A 20,560-nucleotide genomic window follows, 5' to 3' on the forward strand; every position below is an offset into this window, starting at 1 on the left:
TGCTCCAACATGGGCAAGGCAGGCTTGGTACACCACGTTCCTAGAACTTTCAGTGGTGCCTCACCAACGACTGCGACTCACACCCAGTCTCCTCACTCAGAGCCGTGGAGACATTGAGCACCCAGATCCGCAACAGTTGAGCCTTGCAATATGGCTCCTGAGGTCATAGAGTTTGGCTACCTGAACCTGCCCCCTGACTGTATGAACATTATCAAGGAGGCAAGAAGACCTACAACCAGGGCGTGCTATGCTGCAAAATGGAAGCGATTTGTCATTTATTGTTCCAATAATGACATAAATCCGCTAGATGCATCAACGCAAAACATTATATGTTACTTGTTGCATCTACACAGATGCAATCTGGCATATAGTTCAATCAGGATACATTTAGCTGCAATGGCAGCTTATCTTCAAAACAGACAGCACCTTTCCCTTTTCAGAGTGCCAGCCATTAGGGCTTTTATGGAGGGACTCAAAAGAGTAATTCCTCCCAGACACCCGCCTTCACCTGTCTGGAATCTAAACATAGTTCTCACCAGACTCATGGGACCACCTTTTGAACCTCTTCACTCTTGTGAGATACAATTTCTAACATGGAAAGTGGCCTTTCTAGTAGCAATCACATCGCTAAGAAGAGTTGGTGAGCTTCAAGCCCTAACTTTTCAGGAACCTTTCATACAGATTCATGCTAATAGGGTAGTGCTGCGTACCAACCCTAAATTTATGCCTAAGGTGGTGTCACAGTTCCACATTAACCAAACAATAGAACTGCCAGTATTCTTCCCAAATCCATATTCAGTGGCAGACCGAGCACTGCACACACTAGATGTTAAAAGAGCTCTCCTGTACTATATAGACAGGACAAAAGATTTCAGGAAAACTAAGCAACTGTTTGTTGCCTTCTCTCCACAGCACAAAGGCAATCCCATTTCCAAATCAGGTATAGCCAGATGGATTGTCAAGTGCATACAAATCTGTTATCAAAAGGCTAAACGCACATTAACAGTTCCCCCCAAGAGCGCATTCCACACGCAAGTTAGGGGCATCCATGGCTTTCCTAGATAACATATCTCTAGAGGATATATGTAGAGCAGCCACATGGACCACCATACATACATTTGCCAAACACTACTGCGTGGATGTACACTCCAAACAGCAAGCTGCTGTAGGACAGGCTGTTCTCAGAACTCTCTTTCAGACTGCTGCAGCTGGCCCGGGCAACCACCGCTAAGAAGGAAACTGCTATTTATTCTATGCACAGATATGAATTCAGCAGCCCACATGCCTCGAACGGAATATGCTACTTACCAGTATGCATCTGTTCTTGGCATGTAGGGCTGCTGACATTCATATCGCCCGCCTTCCTCCCCGGTGCCTGTCGCAGCTGTAGCACTCAGAATTATTCTCAAGCATGGTCCTCATTTACTGTATCATACTCCATCTCTGCCACAATGGCAAAAAACAATCTGAGGATGGAGAGGATGCCCATGCGCACTGTAGTCCAGGGGAGGAGCCACCTATCTCGTGATACTTCGAAGACTCTTCCAGGACAACAATGTGCAATCATCCGGACCCAACACTAGGCGGTGATCTATGCACATATATGAATGTCAGCAGCCCTACATGCCAACAACAGATGCATACTGGTAAGTAGCATATTCCTTCAAAATCTGGGCTAGCTAGATGGATTGTCAAATGCATACAGATTTGTTACCACAAAGCTAAACGTACGTTATTTGTTCCTCCTAAAGCCCACTCTACAAGGAAGACAGGGGCTTCAGTGGCATTTTTAGGGAACATTCCCCTAGATGACATCTGCAGAGCAGCTACATGGTCTACACCGCACACATTCACAAAACACTATTGTGTGGATGTGCAAACCAAATAACAAGCTAATGTGGGCCAGGCTGTTCTCAAAACATTATTCCAAACTACTGCAACAGATAGGGGTGGTCACCGCTAAGAGTGGGTACTGCTATACAATCTATGCACAGTGTGCAATCTGCAGCTCATATGCCTCGAACGGAAAATGCTACTTACCAGTATGAATCTGTTCTTGGCATGTAGAGCTGCAGAGTTGCACACGCCCACCCGCATCCCCGGCTACCCTTCTCTGTTCCAGTATTATCTTAATTAGATACAAATTACATGGGCATCCTTCCTTTTTCTTGCAAAGCTCCATCATTTCCCTAATGGCGAAAAACATTCTGAGAATGGAGCCGATACCCATGCGCAATGTGGTCCAAAGGAGGAGTCTCCTATCTCGTGACTTCCAATGACCTTTTCAGGACAACAACAAACTGCAAACATCCGGGCCCAACACTAGGTGGCGATCTATGCACAGTGTGCAACTCTGCAGCTCTACATGCCAAGTACAGATGCATACTGGTAAGTAGCATTTTCCTTCCTGGGAAATGTCCTTTCCTTGAGCTGCAAGTGGAACAGTGAAAGAACCTTTTATTCAAGTTTACAGCGATAACGTTGTGTTAAGAGCCTTCCAGAGTGGTTTCCTTTTTCCATTTAAAGCAAACTGCAGAGTTGAGGGCTTTACATTCACTTGGTGTCAAGAGAGCATTATTTGCTATATTGATACAATGAAGTCAGTCCTCAATGAAACAACGGTGTGTTGTTTTTTGCAAAAACTGATTTAGGGCATCTTATTTCTTAGCAAGGTATTCATAGATGGATTGTTAGATGTATCGAGGCATGTTATGGTATGGCTTTAGTTTACATTATATGTAGTTTGTAAAGCACATTCCACTCTCAAGAAGAAGGCTACAATGGCTTTGTCACTGAATGTTTCCACTGTAAACACCTGCAGGATTGGCACTCAGTCAACTCCACACATGTCCACCGAACACTACTGTGTGGAAATACAGACCCATCAGGACTCCTTGGATGGCCAAGCATTTTTAAGACCTTTACTCCAAACGTCTGCTTCATCCATTCACTGACCCCTGCTTATGGGAGGCATTACTTTACAGTCTGTGCAGAGCATTTATATCTGTGGCCACACATGCTTCAAATGGAATATTTTACCCTGAGCTTTTAATGTTTCATATTCACATGCAACCTCCCCTTGAAGTGAGCAATTATTTTAGATATTCATTATATGATTGATATACGTATCACTTCGCAATACACAGCACATTTATTTTGTGCTCCTTCACTACACTGACCAAACATAGCTCTGGTAAAAACTGTCTAAAGTGGAGTTTTTGTCTTGATGCATTGTGAGCTAAGGGAGGTGTCACAGCAGATATTTTGACCCAAAGGTTTGTCATACTAAAACAAGTTGCAAACGTCTGCGTCCTACTCTAGATGGTGGGAGCATGCAGAGTATGGGCTTCTCCAGCTCCAAAAACAGATGGTTGCAGGGTACGTACAGCTTTTATTTCCACCTGCTTGAGTTTAATTCTGTAAGGAATGTCCAAACACGCGACATTCATTTTTTTACCCATGTCTCACAGAGAAAGGTTGACATTAAGCACTATCTTATTGACAGGTTACCAGAACTTATTTTAAAGGTGTTGACACAGCCTTGCCGTATTCATACTGAAGTTCGGCTGGGGTCTGTTTTGATTGCAATATCTCTGATTTGCATTGGGTCGTGACACCCTTTTAGGGATGAACTATTATGGTGTTGGGTGACATCTGAGACTTGAGACTGAGATTCCTTACACTAGAATAATCCCCAGGTTCTAGACTGGATCTGGAATTTTTTGAGCAGTCCCGTTGCTCGCCTGTAGAAGGGCATTGTTCGAGTGCGTGCGGAGCTGTCTGGCCGGAAGTGACGTATGCCGTGCCTAAACAGGCTCAACCCCAGTGCACCTACCTCAGTTCCTTCTTTTTCGTGCCATCAGTTTGGATCCAGACAAACTCCTCCCAGTCAATTTTTTACTTAATTTTTTTTCAACCATTATGTCGAATTCGTCCAGTGTGTCTATTGTCCTGTTTTTTTTTAACTGTCCCCGAACAAACAGATTGGTTTCAAGCATTGTGGTTCTTGTCACAGACAAATGTCTGTGAGAGACACCCACTTGGTGTGTCTGGGGTTCCTGGAATGGGACCACAACTCCACGCTCTGTACAGAATGAAGGACCATGAATCTTATGGCCAATAACGAGCAGGCCATGAAGTTTTTGGTAGCTTGCCACGTGACTCTTTGTTGCTGCAGTTCCCCTTAATGGGTAGGTTCTGGGACTGCTCTCTAAGCCACTCGCACCGGTCATCATTGCAATCCTTGACTTCTTCAGGTAAGTCCCACAAGAAGAAATCCAAGAAGTTGAAGCGCTCTTTGACTTCTCAACGTTGGTCCCATTTATCGTACAACTCATGGGAACAACGCCACAGACCCAGGCCCCCGCTTCCAGGTTGTTCCTGTGGATCTTGCACTGGGTCTGCTCTGCGCTTTCCCAAGTTTCCTGGAGTCGAAGTGGCACCTGCCCAACTTTGAGAGATTTATATAAGCCTAATTTTTTGGCAGTCTGACCTCTCCAGATTGCCTTTAGGCTCCATGGGTTTGGAAGGGACTACGACTGGGGCTCCGCCTGCGAGTCTGCCAGTCAGGCACTCCGGATCTGTTGGTGGCTCTGGATTGGCCCTGGCCATAACTTTGCGATCTCCTCTGTGTACAGTTCCAGTGGCACTGCTCCCGGCTCCACTGACACTGAACCCATCATGGTACCTGACTCCGATACAGAGCTGGACAGGCATCACCCTACGTCTGTTCTGATGCCGACCAGTAAGTAAGTAATTTATTATTATGCATGTTTAATTAAAACCGTTGCATAGATTAAATAATCTTTAAAAACCACAATCCACTGTTGCAAAAGTGTGACCAGTTTTAAAATGGTTAACTACTACAAAGAAATTAACTAGTTTTAAAACAATCCAGGCTGTGTCTTACATAAAGCCGTATAAAATGTGGTTACTCTTTTAGTCAGGTTAAAAAGTCTATCCCGTATAGGATATGTTATTGAGCAATCCGCCCTCAGATTTGTTGCTTCTAATTGGGGTTCCCTCGCCACTGAAATTGTTCGAGGTAGTAAAAACAGCTACAAGATGTCACTGGGGAAGTGGTCTTGATGTTCTGCTTAAGATATTAAGGGTAATTTTCTAAATTGACTAGATTAGTTCCGGGGACCATCATACGGTGATTGAGCAAGGGCAGTAGAGATACGTTTTTTAATCTCTGTTCAGTGAGATCAAGGAATTTTGTAAGGCGCCTGTCTGCAGGACCTGATTCCGTGTTGGTTAAAGGATGGTTTTCGTAAAGTTTTCCTTAGGTCTTTTAACTTGTCGCAGATACAAATGATGTGAATAAGGTTCTCGACTCCACATAGCCTGCATAGCTGGTCTCCTCCTATATGTTCCCAAGGTGATAAAAACGGGCTGATTGAGCCAACTCCCAAACAAAGTTTCAGACATTTTTCTTTAGTTGTTATCTTTATTCCTGCGCTTAGGTAAGATTGAGGTTTACCAGCTTCAAAGTTGTTGAGCACAACCCATCCATGGGCCAGTTTTGACAGTGCTTCCTTGTCCTCTACAATAGATTTAAGTCTTGTTGAATTTGTTACTAGGTTTTTGAATACACAGTGAGTCGTTGAAGTTTTCCAAAAGTCTGTCAGACCTAGAGCTTTGATGGAGTCCAGAAGGTATTTGTTCGCTGGCGATTTCCCCGTTCGTGTTAGTTCTTTCCAGGGGTGGTTGTTTAGGGTACCATTTTCTGCAGCTCTGATTTTATGCCAGCATTTTACATAAGCTCCCATTCTCTCTGCCTCTTGGTTTTGCAGTCCAAATTCCAACCGTATTTGGGCCGGGGAAATGTATTTAGGGAGCTGAAATATTGCTCGGTAAGAGGTTGCTATTATGCCGTTTAAAATTGCTACATCTCTTCCTCTCATTGGCTCACTAGCGTAAGTGATTGTGGGCTGCAATTTGGCTCGCAGGACTTTTAAGAAAGGATCTAGAGACAGGTCCGGCAACATTTTCTTCATGGGTTAGAGAGCCAAATAGGTCATAGTACCCTTCCTTCGTAAGGATTCCAGCTGCGGCTTGAAGGAATTGTTTTGATCTAAAAGTATCCCCAGATGCTTGTAGCTTGTTACTTGATGCAAGAGTTTCCCGTCAAGGTACCAACTTGGTCTTGTCTTCTTGTGGTAGTTTACTGCCATAACTTTAGTTTTAGTAAGATTTATTTTTAAGGCATTCCGTTTAGAAAAATTGCTAGCCACGTCTAGAAGATGTTGAAGACCAATTGGGGTCCGACTGATCACGACTAGATCATCAGCATGAGGTTAAACAGCAGTGGGGCTAGGACGCACCCCTGTTTTAGACCCTTAGTTGTGGGAATTCTGCTTGAAAGGTGCGTTCCGCCACCTAGTTTTATTCTGATCCACGTGTTGGTATACAGGTAACTAAGTTGATCTAAAAGAGAAGTTGGTATCCCCCAACTGGCCAGCTTATGCCAAATCTTTGAGTGATCAACGTGGTCGAACGCAGCTGTGTAATCTATAAAGTAGAGATACAGGGGGTATTTACCCTCTTTTGCAGCGTCCATGAGTATGGTTAAGGCCATGATGTTGGTTGTTGTTCCTTGGCCTTGACAGAATCCTGTTTGTGTTACAGGGATAATTTTATTCTCTGAGGCCCAATAGGCTGTTCCTTCCAAGATAATCCCAGCGTAATATTTAGCCTCAGTGTCTATAAGGGCTATCAACCGGTAGTTGTTTGGAATAGACCTCTCGCCTTGCTTATATATTGGGCTGATAATGGAGCCTCTCCATGATTCTGGAAGCATGGAAGTTCTTAATGCATGTCTGAAAACTGGTACCAGTGTGTTGCTCCAGAAGTCAGGAACTTGTTTGAACAGCATTGGTGGAATGCCGTTAGGGCCGGGAGCTCCCGCCCGTCTGCCTTTAGCTATTTGCTTTTTTATGGCCAGTGCAGCAGGGCTGTTATGCTCTTCTGCTTCGATGGATAGGCAATTTTGGTCTGAGAAGTCCTTCTCCCGCTTCATCGGCCAAGAGTTACTAATGTTCTCTTTGCTGGAGCAATGATGAGTAGTTGCTTCTTTCTTTGGTTTGGTTGTACTAGTGTTGCCTTGGTAGATGGAAACAATATCTAATTTTTGGTTTGAGTCATTGAAGTGATTAAATAGATATTTGTTCCAGACCGCTTCTATGATGTTAGAGTTGATGCCAAGATAGTTCGGTCTCTGTAATTTATCGACTGCGCCAAAATTTGGTGCTGTTTTTCTGTTTTGCATCATGGAAAAGTTTCACCCATATTTCGTCGTTCTTTGCTCTTCTAGTTTCCCATCTCCTCTTATTTAATGATTTATTTACCTTCGCGGAGGGAACTTTGCAGTAACAAATTGTTTGGAAATTTACGGAGTTGTTTTAGTGTGTGATTTATAAACTGCTTCAATTTTGTGGATACTGGACTTTTTGCCATTTTGCTAGAAATATATAAAGCATTCCTCCGTTTCAAACCTTGTCTGCTTAAAAATGTTTCTCCAAGTGACTTGACGAAATTGCCCCTGCATTCCAAAGGCTCCACTGCCACCTCCCCCTCTTGTTTGTACAGGTCTTTGGCGATGGATGTTATTTCCTCTATATTTGCGGAATTACACCTTATTCTTTTGAGATTGATTGTTTAAGTTTACACAATTGTTTTACTGACGAGCAGTGTGTGGCTAGAGCTTGCTTTAAGACTTAGTTCTTGTGGCATATGGTCACTGAGATCATTATTGCCGATCTCGAAGGTGGCAATATGATTGTATGGTATTAGGGTTGTAAAGATGTAGTCTAGGTGGCACTTGGACCACAGACGCCGAATTATACCGCGACGCTGAGTTCGACTTGTCCGGATCCAGGGACAATGCCTGATTCTATGCAGAAGAACCTATTTTAGTTCTGTCACCATTACAAGACTGTGCGGTCCTATGCAGAAGAGACTACTTAATTCTTCCCCACCTTGACAAGGCTATGCTACGTGAACGTCTACTTGACGATTTAATTGATAATAGCAACTAAAAGGTCCTACGTCGCATCACCTGTATACAACTACTTTGCTGATTTGCAACTACATACTCGAGGCGGTTTGCAACTACATACTCGAGGCGGTTTACAAATATATTTCAGGCCATCGGATACGCATAGGAGTTGACGAATCAAGGTGACAGTGGTTCTTTAACATAATCGCCACTACGCTATTTATAGGGAGATTACGGAACTACAATTGGAGATCATCAAAACTATCTGCCCTGAGGAAGCTCCCGATGTGGGAGAGAAACGCGTTGGCTGATTCTAGTATGATTAAAATGATGAATTTGTCTACAAAACTTAATGAATAAAGGAGGAGTAATTTTTATACAAACCTTGGCTTTTTGGACTTTGTGTTGGTGCGCCCCCACTACTCTTAAACATGCAGTCTAGGTGGGACGATGCTATGGCTGAATGGTACGTAGCAGCTGGTGGAGTTTCGTCCTTAAAACGGCCATTTACGGCTCTCATATTCAAGTACTCCCAACTCCTGAAGCAGGTATTTCGCACTTTGCGCTGGGTTGGTGACTGTGAGTCGGGCTTGCGTCGGGATACCCCATGCTGCAGATAGATCCTGGATTTGATCATCGTCTTGAGTGTTTCCTAAGAGATGCATTTTTTGGAATCACCAGCAAAGAAGATGTGACCTGTTGCTGCCTCGTCTATCAATCTTTTTAACTCCGTTGACAACTCCTTTGCTGCTTGTAACTTTTGTTTTGGATGAATGTATATGTTTATTATTATTCCTTCCTCTGGGCACTGGTTAATCTTAAGCGATATTTTTATGGCCTGAATGCAACCTCGAGGTGATAATTGAATATTCTTTAAATCGGTCTTACCTATTTCTGTTATAGAGGTTAAGAGCAATAAGCCACCCGAACGACGGCCAAAAACAGACCCCTTTGTTGCCGGAAGTAGATGAGAGATGTAGCCCTGCAGTTCAAAGGACTGATCTTCCCAAGTTTCCTGGAGCAAGATTATATTAAAAGATTTCAGGTAGTTTAGAAACTAATGGTCGCTTGTTTTGGAAGCTAAGCCAATAATATTCCAGACACATATTTTAAGGCCGTCACGCTCAGTTTGGGATGGATGTTTTACAGCCAACTCTTGTCAATTTGTGCGCGCTGATGTAATTACACTCTGTATGCCCGACCAATTGTTGTTAATTGAGGATTGTGATAATGTATGTTGATTCTCTGCTGGTAACACTGCTATTGCCAGATTCGCCTCAATCTTTGTGCCTGGAGTTCTACTCCTTGCTCCTTTCAGGACTGAGTGTTGTCAAGCTTGAGTTGTTTGTCTTTGTTTAGGAAAGGTGTTGGATATAATGGTTTTGGGACTGGTTTCATGATTATCCCCCAATTTTGGAATCGGTCTACTTCCTGTAAGATTCTGCCTGCAACCTCTGAATTTATCCATCTAGTTCTGGTAGCTTCTAAATTTTGGGTATTGTTGTTTGGTATGAATTAAATTGACAACAAATCTGACAATTTGATGTCAATTAAAGTTGGGATAGAGTGTAAGAGCCGTAACACCTTTTGTCTATTTTAATATGTCTATACGACCTCTCAGTTTGTATTGCGGAAGTAATATAATGGTGTCAAACTCTACCAATTTTAATGGCTGTGGGTTGTAAAGAGATGTTTTATCACAATTAATTGCTGTGTTAGCAGAACATCTCCGGTTTGGAGCATAGGTATGTATTTTACTGTTAAATGTACATGTAGAAGACCCCAAGGAAGAGTCGTTGGTCATGTTGGTTTCCTGGTTGGTATTGTTGAGTAGATACAGGTTGAACAGATGGAGACTGAGTTATTTCTTGCTTAATTGGTACTTGCTTGATGGCTTGACTCGACGTAAAGATTAACTCTTTATAATTCTCCTGAAGGGTTATACCCTGTGACCTCCTTGTGGCTAATGTCCCCTAAATTAGAGGCTTTCTTTTTAATGGTGTTTTAAATGGTTCTTTAATGAGGCTGATTTTTTTCCGAATTGCTTTCATTGATAGAGGCAGTTGGTAAAAGGTTAATTTCAAGTAATCTCCTGGTTGGATCTTGTTTGCCTTGCAGGTTATTAGTGCCACTGGCTGTGGAACTTGGGCTTCTTTGCTGTGCCTCTTTTCTAACTTCCGTTGTAGCTGGTACTGGAGATTACACCATTTCAACACCTTTTGCACAGTTTCCAAGGCGGCTCTCGCTCGGAGACCCATTTAGTCTTGAGTGGAGCTCAGGACTCTTGTACACCTTTCCGTCAATACCACTACTGTACAGAGTTTTCAAGGAGGTCAAGAATGACCTGGCCCAGGTCATGTTAGTGGCCCGGATTAGGCAAGGAGAGTCTGGTATCACAAACTTCTGAGCATCTATACTCCGATATGGCTGCCTCATTGGGAGGATCTCCTCTGTCAGCAAAAGGATATGATCTTGTATCCGAACCTGCGCACTCTTTGCCTTCATGGTTGGAGATTGTGCAGTGACAGTGGAGTGTCTAATCTTCCTTCTGAAATCTGCGATTTTTATTTATATCATTTGTAAAGCGCCTGAATCACCCCAGATGGGGTATCTCCGCTCTGAAGACGTGTAGAGGTTAGGCAATGTTATTGTGGCAGCCAGGCATCCCTCAGCAAAGATTTCAAAACACCTTCCTCTGGTACAAGTGTGAGAAAGTGGCTCTATATATACTGGACAATAAGGCAGTACAGTGTGTATAGAGTCCACAAACCCCAAAGGTATAACAGAGTTTAAAGTCAGAACTGACCTTACTCTCGAAAGTGGTAGCTTGGTAGAGCAGTAAGGCAGTACCAGAGGACAGTGTAAAGCATTTGTTGTACACACTCAGTCAGCAAAAGGTTTCACACACTCAAGAACTGAACTCCAGGCCAATTGTTGTTATATCCTCAGATATAGTGGTTTTATTTTTAGAACCAACAGTTATAAAAATATACTTTTCGAGGTACGAGTACTCTCATGTGAATACTTTGCAGAGGAGCAATAAGTTTGTACACACAATAATTACAGGATAGCTAATGAGCAATACAGTTCTGAAACACACTCTAGCATTGAGCTAAATGGGTTTTTCATAGGAAAGTACAGTTGATTACTTTATGGATTACTTTGGTAGTCCCAGGACTAGATCTTAGATTCAGTCCTGGGGTCTAAGCTGAAACCAGATTAGCAAAAACGTTTTAGTTACTGTGATGAATTTTCCTGAATATAAAGCTGTTTTAAAAGTTCACACGTAGAAACTTTTCAAGGTGATTCTGACAATGTTATCCAATGGGTGGAAATTCAGGTTACAGGTAAAGTACGATTGCGTTACTTTTGTATCCCAGCACTAGTCTCCTAGGGCCAGCACTGGGGGCTTAACTCAAAACAGGTAGGTAATTGCGTTTCAGTATTTCGTATGATTTTTAAAGAATATTTGCAGTTTTCAAAAGTAGACACTTAAAAGAAATTTCATAGAAAAGCAGACAATGGGTTCCTATGGAGAAAATACAGGTTACTAGTAAACCCGCTAGGGATTACTTTTGCGGTTCAGTACTGGGCTGAAAGGTTAAGTACTGGCTTCTCTCCTGATAACAGGTGAGTATTTTCGAATTCGGACTTTGACTAATTTTATAGGAATATTTTAAATTTTCAAAACTACACACTTCGAAAATTTTCGAGTCAAAATGGGTCAATGTTATCCAATGGCGGGTAAGCGAATTACCGGTTTCCAGGTGAGTACTTGGTTGGTGAAGTTAGGGTTCTGGGCGTAGACTCAGGGGTCCCCCAGGGTCAGGTAAGTACAGTTAGTTCAGTCCCATCGGCACAGGGGCGTCCGGGTGCAGAGGTATTTGGCCCAATGTTATCCAATGAAGGAAAGGGGGCCTTTCGTTGGTGGCTGCTGGCTAGCAGGCCACGCGGCTCTGGGAGCTGGGCTCCTGATCACTTGCTCTTGGCAAGGGGGGAAGTAGGATAGGGCAAAGAGGTCACAGCCAGCGGCACTCGGGCGACTGGGTGCAGGGTGCTTTTGAGCCGTCGGGCGCTCCATGTTATCCAATGAGGATCTTGAAAAAGGAACAAAGGCTGCAGGCTCAGGGACGGGGACTCTCCAGGGGCGACCAGCACTTCGAGAGGTAAGTTGGGATGATGGAGCACAGGTAGGTACCCCAAAGGGAGGCACAGGGGGCCGCAGGGCACCGGGTGCAGGGGTGTCTGGGGTCGGAAAAGCTTACCCTCGTCTGGTTGCGGTTGGGGTGACCTGCAGGCGTCGGCTGGTTCGTCGAGGAGAGTTTTGGGCACTGGACTTCGGGTCCCAGTCGCCGGGGGACGTGGTCTTGGTTCGGGTTGGCCCGGCCCGGGCGGTGCAGAGTGGGCTGGTCCGGAACTTCCTGGTGAGCACCAGGTGGGGTGTTGCAGCAGAGCCTCTGCTGATGGGAGTCCCAAACTTCGAGAGGGTCAAGGCAGGCAGGTCCTCTGGGTGTCCCAAGGTTGCTGTCCGCAGAGGTCGCCGGGATTAGGCAGGAGCATGTTCCAGGATCAACAGGCCGGTAGGGCTGGTGCCAAGTCAGTTGTTGTTGTCCTGTTGTTAGCAGCTGCGCGGCAGGTCTTCTTCTTGATCGTCTTTCTTCTTTTGATATCAGGATATGAGGAAGGAAGGTTCACGGAGCCCCTAAATACTAAATTTAGTGGCGTTACAGGTAGGGCAAGGGCAGGGACCAATGGGTCCCTGTCCTGGGGTGAGGACACCCCCCTAGCCTGCTCCTCTCCTGTGGGAAGGGGGCAGGAGCCTAGCTGGGATTGGGCAGGGCTCCCCATCTACAAGATGGCCAGAGCCCGGGGTCGTGCTTCACCTCGCCTCCTCCACCTGAGGGGTGGAGTTGGCAAAGATTGGCACACCCTCCTTCCTGACGTAGTTTTTCCCGCCAGTCTCCCCACCAGAGTGGGGGTAGAGCGGGTGGGGGCCAGTTGCTGGGTACAGCAAATGGTCTGGAGAAGCTCTCATAGGTGGTATACCTTTGAAGCTTCCCCCTGTCCATCCTGGGGGAGGAGACATAGCACCTCGCCCAGGATGTGCATTGTTGCAGGCCCAGGAGAGCGGGGGGCTCTCCACCCAGGGGTCCAGCAACATGTCTGCTGTGTGGCAGCCTCTGCAGCCACTCAGTCCAGACGTGGATTGTAGGTTCGGGTTTTGGGGGGCATCTCTAAGATGCCCTCTCGTGCATCTTACATTAAATCCCACACAGGCATCATTGCGGGTTTAATGTGCTGAGAAGTTTGGTACCAAACTTGTCAGTCTTCAGTGTAGCCATTATGGTGCTGTGGAGTTCGTAATGACAACCTCCCAGCACCATATACTCTTAAATGGCATCACTGCACTTACAGTGCCCAGGAATGGCCCAGGGTACTGAAGGGGCACAGGGCTCATGCACCTGTGCCCTCACCTCTGGCATAGGGCACCCAGCTAGAGGGGTGACTGAAGTATGCCATGGCAGTGGGTTCTGTGGGCATGGCACACAGGGATGTGCGCCATGTCAACTCTTGGTTTAGTTCTGTACTTAGGCACTCAGCCTGCAAAGGCAGAGTGTGGGTGCCAGGGTACAGGGCCCCTGAGGGTGGCACAATAAGTGCTGCAGCCCTCAGGGGCCTTCTCTGGTCACCATGCCTTGGGTACCTAGGGTACCATTTACTAGAGGCTGACAGGTGGCCAGAGATGTCAATTGGGTTTCAGCATAGCTTTTCTTTTTAGGGAAGGAACACAGGCCCTGGGTTCCTGATTGGCAGGGACCCAGGGCACACTCAGTCAAAGCACATCAGCAGTTCAGAAAAAAGTGGGAGCATACCAAGGCAAGAAAGATGGCACTTTCTCACAACAAGTTTGTGGCTTGCTGCTCCTTACGGCACGTTGATCCACTTTCTGCCTCTCTGTTGAAGGTGATGATGTTTTTGTTGTCTTTTTCCTCAGCAGGCCCTTGCCCTGGGCACTGTTAAAGGTTTCCGGCCAGCCATTTTGTTCTCTTTGCAGTTGCCATATCAGCCCTGTCTGTTTAGGTCACCCGTTTTCCTAAATGCTGAAGGGAGACTTAACCATTTGAACCACAAAAGACCTTTTTTTACATTGAATCAAAGAACACTGGGTGGATGATCAGCTCTTCATTGCGTTCTCTGGAATGAAAAAAAGGCAAGGCAGCACAGAAATGGACAATCTTCTGCTGAATTGTACTCTGCATCAAAATCTTCTACTCACTAGTTAAGAAGCTGCCTCCTGAAGGCACATGGGCTCATTCCACCAGAGTCAAGGTGGCTGCTACTGCGTTAGTGTGTGGAGTTGCCTGTCCTGTAGATCTGTTTGGGCTGCTACATGGGCATCACTCCAGCCAGGCTTTTTGCTTGTTAAATCCTTCAGGACTTTTTGGCATAAGCCAGTTCACTGACCCACCTCTGGGGAGGTATTGCGATCGTATCTGTTCTAAGGTGAGGAATCTGCGGTTAGAAGTCTCTTATCAGCAGAACAAGTTTCTTACCTTTGGTAATGCTTTCTCTGATATTTATTTATTTATTTATTTATTTATTTAGTGTGTTTTGATATCGCGCACAGCTACCCCAACGGGGTGTCCCGGCGCCTGATAGAGACTGTCTAACTGCAGATTCCTCACCAAAGCTCCAATCCTTTCTGTTCTGTGAAGTGGGCTCTTCAACGAAAAGATCCCGCTAGACTCTGCACAGTGGTCATGAACTATTCTGACGTGACTTTGTGTTTTTCTCGTGGAAATAGTCCCGAAAGAGATGGCTATTAGGGCACCGGAATGGTGCCTATGTGACCGGAGTGGCGCCTTTCTTCTGACTTGGACAGCGGTGACACAGAGCCGCCGATGCCGGCGTGCAGAATAACTGCTCAAGATTTTCCAGATCCAGTCTGACACCAGGGGAGTATTCTAAGGTGAGGAATCTGCAGTCAGATAGTCTCTACCATAAAAAGTGTTACCAAAGGTAAGAAACTTGTTCTTTCATAATCAACCGTAAACATCCAATAGGATAAGAAATCGAAAAGCCCCAACTATCAGGGTCTGAGTGCCTGGATATCTTTTGCTAGTAAAGAAAGCGCTTTTACCAGAGACTCTGCTATTGCAATCCCGACACCCCTAAAACCAGTTTGACTAGAAAGAACGTAAGATTGTGTATTTTTTTTATATTTAAGATAAAGCAGTGAAACGTCTGCGAATCTAGGGGGATTGTTCAGTTTTGTGAGAACTGGCCGGATGGCCAGTCTCCTGGTTGTTTAGGAAGATTTGAAATCTGGAGGCATTTGGTCATCGTGGTCTTTATACAATATGTGGCTGAAAATAGTTTGCAAAATCAAGATTCCCCAAGAAGTAATAATTGGTTCAATAATCACAATGTGAGAATGGGCACACTCATGTGTATTTATGGTTCAGCTCACTACTTATCTACCAGCAATAGCACATACTGTAATCTACTGTAGTTTGGGCTGAGCCATACACTAACATCTATCTCCAGCACCATCATTGATATATGTGACAGAAAGAGTGCAGCTACTGTCTGGTGCACTATTCTATCTGGCACAGACCATTTGCAGCTGAACTCTAAGGAAGGAGATAGATTAAATATGAACAGAATTGACCATCGCCGTGTGTCTATATATGCTATTTATGGGAATGTTTTTTCATAGAACCCTGATGGAGTATATGTGGATTGCTATTTTGTCTGTGTACTTGGAGGCTGGCGTTAAACCATAGAATGACAGTATACTGGCTAACTCCATTTTGTTTAAAATACAAAGTAATAACTTTTGCAAGGGCAAAAACTAAATAAAAGATTCCATGCTGAATTTCTTGAGAAAATAGTTTTAATTTGGATGAAAATATAACGAAGCCACAGGTGAAGAGCCTTCATGATGTGGCCAAAAACACATTTTCTAAGCTGCCATTTGTCCATTTCTACCTATTGCACAGAAAAGCACTGATTATGGACCATATTCAGTATTGACGTTTCAGGACGCAATACTACTTTCACCACAAAGTACTATGTACAAGTTATCTTTCCCTTTGATTCCTTACTTAAAGCCCTTTCCAAGTGGCTGACTCGACCCTGGTATATTTTATTGAGCAGTAGATATTTATGGGTTCGTAATTGCTGATGACTATTCTGGTAATGTTTCCATCATCTGAAAGGCACTATCAGATGGCTGTTTATTTCAATGTGCTCTTCCATTATTGAGTACAGGAACAAGTCATGGACGTCTTTGTACAGCTTGATTTCCTCTTCAAAGAGGATGTAATTATTTGTTCTTCTTTCTCACAGAGGCGGCCTTTGGTAGAAAATATATTTTGATGTGGCATTGTGGGATTTCCCCAGACCTCGTAGACAATTTGAATGCCATTCTGTAACAGTTATTGAATTGAGACAGGACAAGTAGGGCTTGAAGAGACTTTTATCAAATAAAGCAAAAAATATACAAAATACCTAAAAATAAAAATATTTTTAAAAAGTGCTTCGGTGGTTCCTGATCCCACATCTGTGTCACTGGCGAGTGGGTTGCCTTTTAATATGCTGATAGCCCCACCTGTTGCCGTTCACTACACTTAGCTAAAAATTTCAGGCTTCAGCCTGGGCCTCGGAAGGGGTTTGTGTACAGATTTTGCAAATCTTATAAGCATCAGAAAGAACATCCCTGAAGCTAAGCAACGTATCCTTTAAAATTTCCATTTTCTGTGGTACTGTTCACTACTTCAGTGTGCATTTAGAATTTTTTTCCAACTGTTTTTCGAAGTTTCTTCAATTTTCTGATTTATGTTTTTTTCTGTGTTTTAGGTGATCAGGTCAGCAGTCGTGGTGCTCTCACAGGAGGTTATTATGACACTAGAAAGTCCCGACTTGACCTGCAGAAAGATGTTAGGAAGGTCGAAGTGGAACTCCGTGAATTAGAGGCTAAACTCAATGATAATCTACGCAAAAACATCGAAAATATCCTTTAAAATGAATTCTCTCCTGAAACCAATCTGTAGCCCTGTGCTAACTTTTGAGTTTGTGTATAATCTTGAGAAGTATGTTTAAATGCTTATGCAACCATCCCCAAAGTCATATCTGCACAGTATGGCAGCTAATACAGCAAAGTGCCATGTTTGCACCTTCACCAGAGCACTACTGAAGCTGGTAACAAAGAAGTGTAAGAGTATCCCATTCTCCAGTAGGAGATAATTGGTATATTGTATACTCTACTCATTAAATGTAGCAAGAGGTTTAGTACATTTCACACTGCAAACTGAACCGATTCTAGGTGCATGTGTGAATTTGTGGTGTGAATGTTGTGCTTGTGGCTGTATTGTATTGTAGAATTTCTGTAAGGCTTCTTACCCCTGGTGAGACTTTCAAATGTTACGATTTGCATCTATTGCCTGTGTGCCCTTTTGCATGAGTTGTTTAGGGTTTTGGATGTAGTTTAAGAAGTGTTGGGTGACGTGCTTAAGTTCAAGCATGTGCTTCTGCATTATGCTGTGAGCGTGGCTGCACTTAACCATTTGTGGTGAGCATGAGAATGCACTCTGACATAAATGCCTAACGTGTGGATGGGAAAAGCCGCGATTTTAGTGCTCTCCGATATTCTAGGTGATTAACACTTCTTATGTGTGCGGTAATTGAGCTTCCAGAGGTTAGCATTCTGAACAGAGAAGTTTTTCATATTGAAGACTTTTTGAAGAAAGGAATGGATAGGAGCCAGCTGTGGTGTGGTCTTGTTTGGCAGTAAATGCAGTTTGTTGAAAGAAGAGTTGTCCATTCCATAGATTGCTCTATTTGCATCTCTGTAAATGTGATATGTCTCACTCCAGGCAGCCACAAAAAGATTAGCATGACTGGTTGGATGAGTCTCAATAGGTGGGTTGTGGAGCTGATTGTCCAACATTTTTTAATAGCTTCAAGAAAAGTCCAATTAACTTTACGGGTTACTGTAGGCACAGTTGGGCTGATTTGCCTTCCCTTGCTTCTTTGATGCTTACAGTCATAGGGTGGTGGTAGCAGAGCCGACCTTTGCTCAAATAGCGCACTCAGCAACCCACAATTTGCTCCTCCCCTCCCACTCGTCATATTCAATTGTCGGTGTGTTGGGGATATTGGGGGAAGGGATGGAGAAGGTAAGGGGGAAAAGTGAAAGGAGAAAACCGACTTTAGAACAATGGGAGCACACTTTTCTTCCGAGGCAGGTTGTAGCGGGAGGCTGCTGAAGAGCCCCTCTGAAGGTCAGCACCCTGACCGTAGGCTCACCTTGTCCATGCTAAAGGTCTGCCCTGGGTGGTACATTCTCAGTTACTTCATGGGAGTCTGCCCTTAATTTTGCTTTCTTTGCCGGCAGTCCTTTTTGAGCCGGTCTTTCACTGCTTTGGATCTGCTATATACTAGGAGTCTTTCTCTTCTTGCTCAGCTCGTCAGATTAGGGCATTGTTTGATCTCCTCTGTCATAATCACTAGTAGAGTTTTTTTCTATGTAAGGCAGTCTTGTATCCCGGGCTGTCTTTCCATCTAAAGATTTAATCTGTGTTCTACCTTTCTCAAAAGCTGGTGATCCCTGTTCTACGTCATAATTCTGCTTTTGCTGAGAAACGTTTGTTGCACTGTTTGGATGTCCACTGGACTCTATTTAGAGCGCACCTTTTCGCTTCAGCGGCTATGTTTGGGAAGTTTAGCTTCTCAGGGAGGGATGGTAAACCTTTTGTGTATATTTTGAGCCAATGTTTGTGTCTAGTGTTAATTGGCTCAGGTTTCCCTTTCTGAGCCTGTTATGGGGCTGTCTGTATATTTTGAAAAGCATATGAATTGCCCGTCTCCAGGTGACAACTGCCCTCATGTAAAAGGACTTAGACGAGGAAGCAGTGACTCCAGAGTTATGAGGATTCCTGGTATGCATTTGGAACATTTTCTAGTAGGTGGTCTAGTTTTGCTACCTAGTGTGCGGAACATTCTGTGCTTTCTTAGCACATTTACAGTATATGATGTCCCTGGCAGAGGAAGAGTCCAGTCAGTTGATTTTTATCTGACTTTGCTGCTATTTTGGCTTGATAAATACCACATAAGCAGGGCTTATTGTTTACATTACCAGTCATAAATAAGTACTTTAAAGGTTTACGGAATACATTTCCTCCAAAACCCTTTCTAGTACCATTTTGGTATTTGAACTTTGTTTTGACATTTCTGATGAGTTTCTTTTTAATCTTTGCGTTCTCAAACTTCTCTACTAGAAAGTTGACTTTTTCTGGCTGAGATTACATCAGCAAAAAAGTCAACGAGCTCTGGCTTTGTCTTCTTCATCTCATCTTTTTTTCAGAAGAGAAAGGTAGTTCTTTACGTGAAGCTGTCCTTGACAATAGTCGTTTCTGAGTTTCATATGTTCCAGACTGTCTTCCAGTTTTGTTTCCTCCTCCTCCTGCAGAGTATGAGGCGTGACTTCCTAGATTGAACTCTCGGAAAACTTTGCTGTCTGCAACCAGAGGACTGCTGAATTTGGCACAATTAATAATCTCTCGTCCAGTCTAAAAACATGTTCTGTTAGGAGAAATTGCCTTATCTTTTTTTAATTTTCTTTACAGTACTGACATTGTCACTGTTAAAAAACACTTATGAAAGAGTAACATTATAAAGTAATAAACATTTATTTTATTTTTAGTTCACTACAAACAAAATGAACACATGGGCATGTTGACCTTTTTAGTCGCAAATGAATTGGTTAATTAATTTCTAATTGTAGTCCATCTGATGTTTGAAATGTTTTATTTTGAGGTTTCTTTATAGTGCCATTTCTTCATAAAATTATCCTTTAATCCTCTTCAACGTTTTGAATTTGTTGGTGCATGGGGTGTATATGTTATGTGTGTTCTTTGGAGGGGTAGCAGATTTTTGGAGTGTTCTTACGTAAGGCACAGCTAAAGGGTAATGTGAATGTGACACCTTGAAGTGATAATGCACATAATGGTAAATAGTAAACATTAAACATTGCAGCAAAATGTCCAAAAACCTTTTGTCTGAGCTGCTACATCTGAAGTATTAGGAAAGCGGAATTATGGGAGGTTCTTTGGAACAAGTGTGGCTGGAGAAAATCAGTGGATAAACGACTCTGTAGGCCAGCAGTTTCAGAAGGGTGGGATATTCTGAAGTTGGAGGTACTTTTTTCAGATCAGCCAATTAAAGTTGTGTGCAGTGTTGGCCTTATGTGATAACAAAGCCTTGAGTGAAAGTGTCCATCTCCCCTGTAGTAAATAATATTATTTTATTATGTATATAGTCTTGGACATTGCTGTCAATTTAGAATAAGGACAAAAGTGACTTGTAACAGTCTGTGGAGAAGTTGTAACTGCAATATTAGTCATTTATTGACCAACAGTATCAAAATGGAGTGTCATTTGCAAATGTACCAATGAATCTTGCATCACTTCTTCAGTCCTTCTCCCAGTAGATTTCACCCTAGTGAGAAACCCACACGAAAGCTGTGGTTTTACTGGGTAGCACTCACTTTCTGTCTTC

The 20,560-nt window shown here is 43.7% G+C and overlaps 1 protein-coding gene across 1 annotated transcript in view; it reads left to right on the plus strand.

The window, feature by feature from the left end:
* Positions 1 to 20,560, plus strand: part of SMC3 (structural maintenance of chromosomes 3) — an 889,895-nt gene that overhangs the window by 547,211 nt on the left and 322,124 nt on the right. The window contains exon 19 of the mRNA XM_086922774.1: positions 16,862 to 17,014. Coding sequence (XP_086778900.1) covers positions 16,862 to 17,014 — 153 coding nt within the window. The remainder of the gene's footprint in view (positions 1 to 16,861; positions 17,015 to 20,560) is intronic.

This window comes from Lissotriton vulgaris, chromosome 5 (assembly GCF_964263255.1).
Source record: "Lissotriton vulgaris chromosome 5, aLisVul1.2, whole genome shotgun sequence".
NCBI lineage: Eukaryota > Metazoa > Chordata > Amphibia > Caudata > Salamandridae > Lissotriton > Lissotriton vulgaris.